The sequence below is a fragment of the Nerophis lumbriciformis genome, linkage group LG13, assembly GCF_033978685.3.
Source record: "Nerophis lumbriciformis linkage group LG13, RoL_Nlum_v2.1, whole genome shotgun sequence".
Taxonomy (NCBI): domain Eukaryota; kingdom Metazoa; phylum Chordata; class Actinopteri; order Syngnathiformes; family Syngnathidae; genus Nerophis; species Nerophis lumbriciformis.
This window is the reverse complement of record NC_084560.2, coordinates 36,642,921-36,647,920: the sequence shown is the minus strand read 5'-3', so window position 1 is coordinate 36,647,920 and position 5,000 is coordinate 36,642,921. Positions and strand designations below refer to the sequence as shown.

Below are 5,000 nucleotides of genomic sequence, written 5' to 3'. Positions count from 1 at the left end.
AGTCCTGTTTTTTTTACAGTCTATTACTGTAAATTGAAATACGGTACAACTGTGATTTTTACGGTAAAATCATAGCAAGTCTTTTTTTTTTACAGTGCATTACATTACTGTGAATTAAAAAACAGTATCATTATTTTTATGGTAACATTTTAGCAAGTCGTGTTTTTTTCAGTGCATTACCGTAAGTTGAAAAACCGAATCGCTGTTTATTTTATGGTAAAATTTTAACAAGTCATGTTTTTTACAGTCTATTACTGTAAATATGAAATACGGTACAATTGTTATTTTTACGGTAAACTTTTAGCAAGTCTTTTTTTTTTCCTCGTGCATTACTGTGAATTTAGAAACACTATCGCTGTTATTCTTATGGTAAAATTTTAGCAAGTCATGTTTTTTAGTCAGTTACCGTATTTTTCCGACTATAAGTCGCAGTTTTTTTCATAGTTTGGCCGGGGGTGCGACTTATACTCAGCAGCGACTTATGTGTGAAATTATTAACACATTACCGTAAAATATCAAATAATATTATTTAGCTCATTCAGGTAAGAGACTAGACGTATAAGATTTCATGGGATTTAGCGATTAGGAGTGACAGATTGTTTGGTAAACGTATAGCATGTTCTATATGTTATAGTTATTTGAATGACTCTTACCATAATATGTTACGTTAACATACCAGGCACCTTCTCAGTTGGTTATTTATGCCTCATATAACGTACACTTATTCAGCCTGTTGTTCACTATTCTTTATTTATTTTAAATTGCCTTTCAAATGTCTATTCTTGGTGTTGGGTTCTATCAAATACAAAAAATGCGACTTATACTCCAGTGCGACTTATATATGTGTTTTTCCTTCTTTATTATACATTTTGGGCCGGTGCGACGTATACTCCGGAGCGACTTATACTCCGAAAAATACGGTACATGCTTAAATGAATAACATCATAACATGAAGAGAATAATAGCAATAAATACATAATACAAATTAAGGACCTAAGAAGAGTTTAAAATGATCAGTAAAAAGGGGTGTCTTTTTACACGCGCTTTTTCACGCAAAACACGCACAGAAGCATCCTCTTGTGTTGTGTTAGCGCTAGGGCTAGTTTGACTATTAGCTACGTGTCCTAACACCTGGAGAGGAAGCAAACAAGTAAACGTCTTTCCTAACACTATTTGGAGGCCAACTCACACGCTACCTTTTTGTGTCCACGAGTTGGACGAGGACTGAGTGACAGCAAGTATAATGTAACAATTACACTGGGATCAATATGAAGGCAGCTGCATCAAAACATTTCAACAAGCACAGTCGTTGCTGCATGAGAGCTGTCAGCGTTTCAGAAGTTCAAAAGAAAAGAAAAAAAAAGAACAAAAAAGAACAAGCTTGAGGGTATTTTTGTGAGTTAATCAAAGTGTTTTTTCGAGTGGCTTCAGAGGCAAAACAAAAAGCCTCTCTGGGTGTGTGTTTGGTTATTAATTAAAATGGAGGCTAATATTGTGAGCAGTCGATGGGAAAACTACTCTCTGGACTTTCCTGCATGGACACATGCTAACTGTTAGCATGCTATTTGTTTTTGCCTATTTTGCCACTGTACACCCCACGAGTCACAATACTTGGTACTTAACACATGCTAATTGCCAGCACACTAAATTGTAGCATTTTAGCATGCAAACAGTTAGCATATGTTAAGTACCAAGTCGGTACTTATCACGTGCTAATTGTTAGCATGCTAAATGTTAGCATTTTAGCATGCAAACAGTTAGCATACAGTATGTTAAGCACCAAGTCATATAAATTGGTACTTGGCGCATGCTAAATGTTAGCATTTTTAGCATGCAAACAGTTAGCGTATGTTAAGTATCAAGTCGGTACTTGTCACATGCTAATTGTTAGCATGCTAACGTTAGCCTTTTTAGCATGCTAACAGTTAGCATATGTTAAGTACCAAGTCATATAACTTGGTACTTGACACATGCTAATTGTTAGCATGCTAAATGTTGGCATTTTTAGCATGCCAACAGTTAGCATATGTTAAGTATCAAGTCGGTACTTATCACGTGCTAATTGTTAGCATGCTAAATGTTAGCATTTTAGCATGCAAACAGTTAGCATATGTTAAGCACCAAGTCATATAACTTGGTACTTGGCGCATGCTAAATGTTAGCATTTTTAGCATGCAAACAGTTAGCGTATGTTAAGTATCAAGTCGGTACTTGTCACATGCTAATTGTTAGCATGCTAACGTTAGCCTTTTTAGCATGCTAACAGTTAGCATATGTTAAGTACCAAGTCATATAACTTGGTACTTGACACATGCTAATTGTTAGCATGCTAAATGTTAGCATTTTTAGCATGCCAACAGTTAGCATATGTTAAGTACCAAGTCGGTACTTATCACATGCTAATTGTTAGCATGCTAAATGTTAGCATTTTAGCATGCAAACAGTTAGCATATGTTAAGCACCAAGTCATATAACTTGGTACTTGGCGCATGCTAATTGTTAGCACGCTAAATGTTAGCATTTTTAGCATGCAAACAGTTAGCGTATGTTAAGTATCAAGTCGGTACTTGTCACATGCTAATTGTGAGCAAAGTAACGTTAGAATTTTAGCATGCTAACAGTTAGCATATGTTAAGTACCAAGTCTACTCCAGAAAGAGGTTCCGCAGCCTCCGAAGCAGAACCTCCAGGTTCTGTAACAGCTTCTTCCCTCAGGCCGTAAGACTCTTGAACACATCATAAAAATCCCCTCAACTCCCCCCAAAATGGATTAACTCGCTGGAATAAAAAAGACAATATAACATATATCCATAAACGTGGACGCATGTGAAAAAGTGCAATATATTTATTTGTACAGTAACCTATTTATTTATTTATATATGCACCTTATTGCTTTTTTATCCTGAACTACTGTGAGCTAATGAAATTAAATTTTGTTCTTATCTGTACTGTAAAGTTCAAGTTTGAATGACAATAAAAAGGAAGTCTAAGTCTAAGTCATATAACTTGGTACTTGACGCATGCTAATTGTTAGCATGCTAAATGTTAGCATTTTTAGCATGCCAAAAGTTAGCGTATGTTAAGTACCAAGTACTTATCACATGCTAATTGTTAGCATACCAACGTTAGCATTTTTAGCACGCAAACAGTTAGCGTATGTTAAGTATCAGGTCGGTACTTGTCACATGCTAATTGTGAGCATGCTAACGTTAGAATTTTAGCATGTTGTTTGCTGTTGTTGTTTTTGTCTCTCTGTCTAATCCCCCTCTTGTCCCCACAATTTCCCCGTCTGTCTTCTTTTTTTTCTCTTTCTATCCCCTCCTGCTCCGGCCCGGCTGCACCAAATGATAATATAAATACATCTAATAAAGTCAAATACAAATAAGGCAACAAGAGAAGTATCCTACACTTCTCTTTTGTAAAGTAAATCTGAACAGCCAACATGGGCATCTACATCAACTATATGATTTGCCTGAGAAGCTGGACAGGACAAAAAAAAAAAAAAAAAAAAAATTTGCATGCTAACCGTTAGCATATGTTAAGTACCAAGTTATATAACTTGGTACTTGACGCATGCTAATTGTTAGTATGCTAAATGTTAGCATTTTTAGCATGCCAAAAGTTAGGGTATGTTAAGTACAAGTACTTATCACATGCTAATTGTTAGCATGCCAACGTTAGCATTTTCAGCATGTTAACAGTTAGCATATGTTAAGTACCAAGTCATATAACTTGGAACTTGGCGCATGCTAATTGTTAGCACGCTAAATGTTAGCATTTTTGGCATGCTAACAGTTAGCATATGTGAAGTACCTAATCATGTAACTTGGTACTTGGTACTTGATGCATGATAATTGTTAGCACGCTAATTGTTAGCATTTTTAGCATGCCAACAGTTAGAGTATGTTAAGTACCAAATTGGTTCTTATCACATGCTAATTATTAACATGCTAACATTAGCATTTTAGCATGCTAAAAGTTAGCATATGTTAAGTACCAAGTCATATAACTTGGTACTTGACACATGCTAATTGTTAGGATGCTAAATGTTAGCATTGTTAGCATGCCAACAGTTAGCGTATGTTAAGTATCAAGTCGGTACTTGTCACATGTTAATTGTTAGCATGCTAACGTTAGCATTTTTAGCATGCTAACAGTTAGCATATGTTAAGTACCAAGTCATATAACTTGGTACTTGACGCATGCTAATTGTTAACACGCTAAATGTTAGCATTTTTAGCATGCCAACAGTTAGCGTGTGTTAAGTATCAAGTCGGTACTTGTCAATTGCTAATTGTTAGCATGATAACATTAGCATTTTTACCATGCTAACAGTTAGTATATGTAAATACCAAGTTGTATGACTTAGGCGAAATTAGCTAAAAAAGAATGTGTGTGTGTGTGTGTGTGTGTGTGTGTGTGTGTGTGTGTGTGTGTGTGTAGGCGCTTTCTTGTACCTGACACAGGTCCAGTTTCTGGGAGAAATTCTTGGCACTGGGATTCCTATCGGGCATCCTGTGAGGCAGCAGCGAGTAAAACTCATTCTGGAGAGTGACCACCTCGGCACTACACCCCTCCTTCAGCATCCTCTGGGCTTCGATCCACAAGCCCTCCGCCCGGCTCACCTAAACAAACGTGCACAACATTGGACGAGCCGTCAGCTTGCAACTTTCCAGCACAATCCGAGAACATTGACTCAAAATTGTTTTTGGTTGCAAAAATGAATGAAAATGCTCCAAGAATGTTGTCAAAAAACGCACAATAGGTTCACAAAATGTGACCGCTATGCCCATTAAAGACTTGACTCAAAATCATAATCAATATATATGCGTCCATCCAATCAATTTCCATAGCGATTGTCCTGTTTAGGGTAACAATTGAGCTGGAGCCTACCGCAGCTGGCTTTTGTGTTCCATGTAGGGATGGGGACCATTAACATTTAAACCGATGCGGTACCTTTTCCCGGTACCTGGGAATCGATACCAATATTTGACAGCATCA

At 36.8% G+C, this 5,000-nt stretch overlaps 1 protein-coding gene across 7 annotated transcripts in view; it reads right to left on the bottom strand.

Annotated features, from left to right (window-relative positions):
- Positions 1 to 5,000, bottom strand: part of parp4 (poly (ADP-ribose) polymerase family, member 4) — a 117,173-nt gene that overhangs the window by 66,376 nt on the left and 45,797 nt on the right. For all 7 annotated transcript variants that reach the window (XM_072914525.1, XM_061970889.2, XM_061970887.2 and 4 more), the window contains one exon: positions 4,457 to 4,624. In XM_072914525.1, coding sequence (XP_072770626.1) covers positions 4,457 to 4,624 — 168 coding nt within the window. The remainder of the gene's footprint in view (positions 1 to 4,456; positions 4,625 to 5,000) is intronic.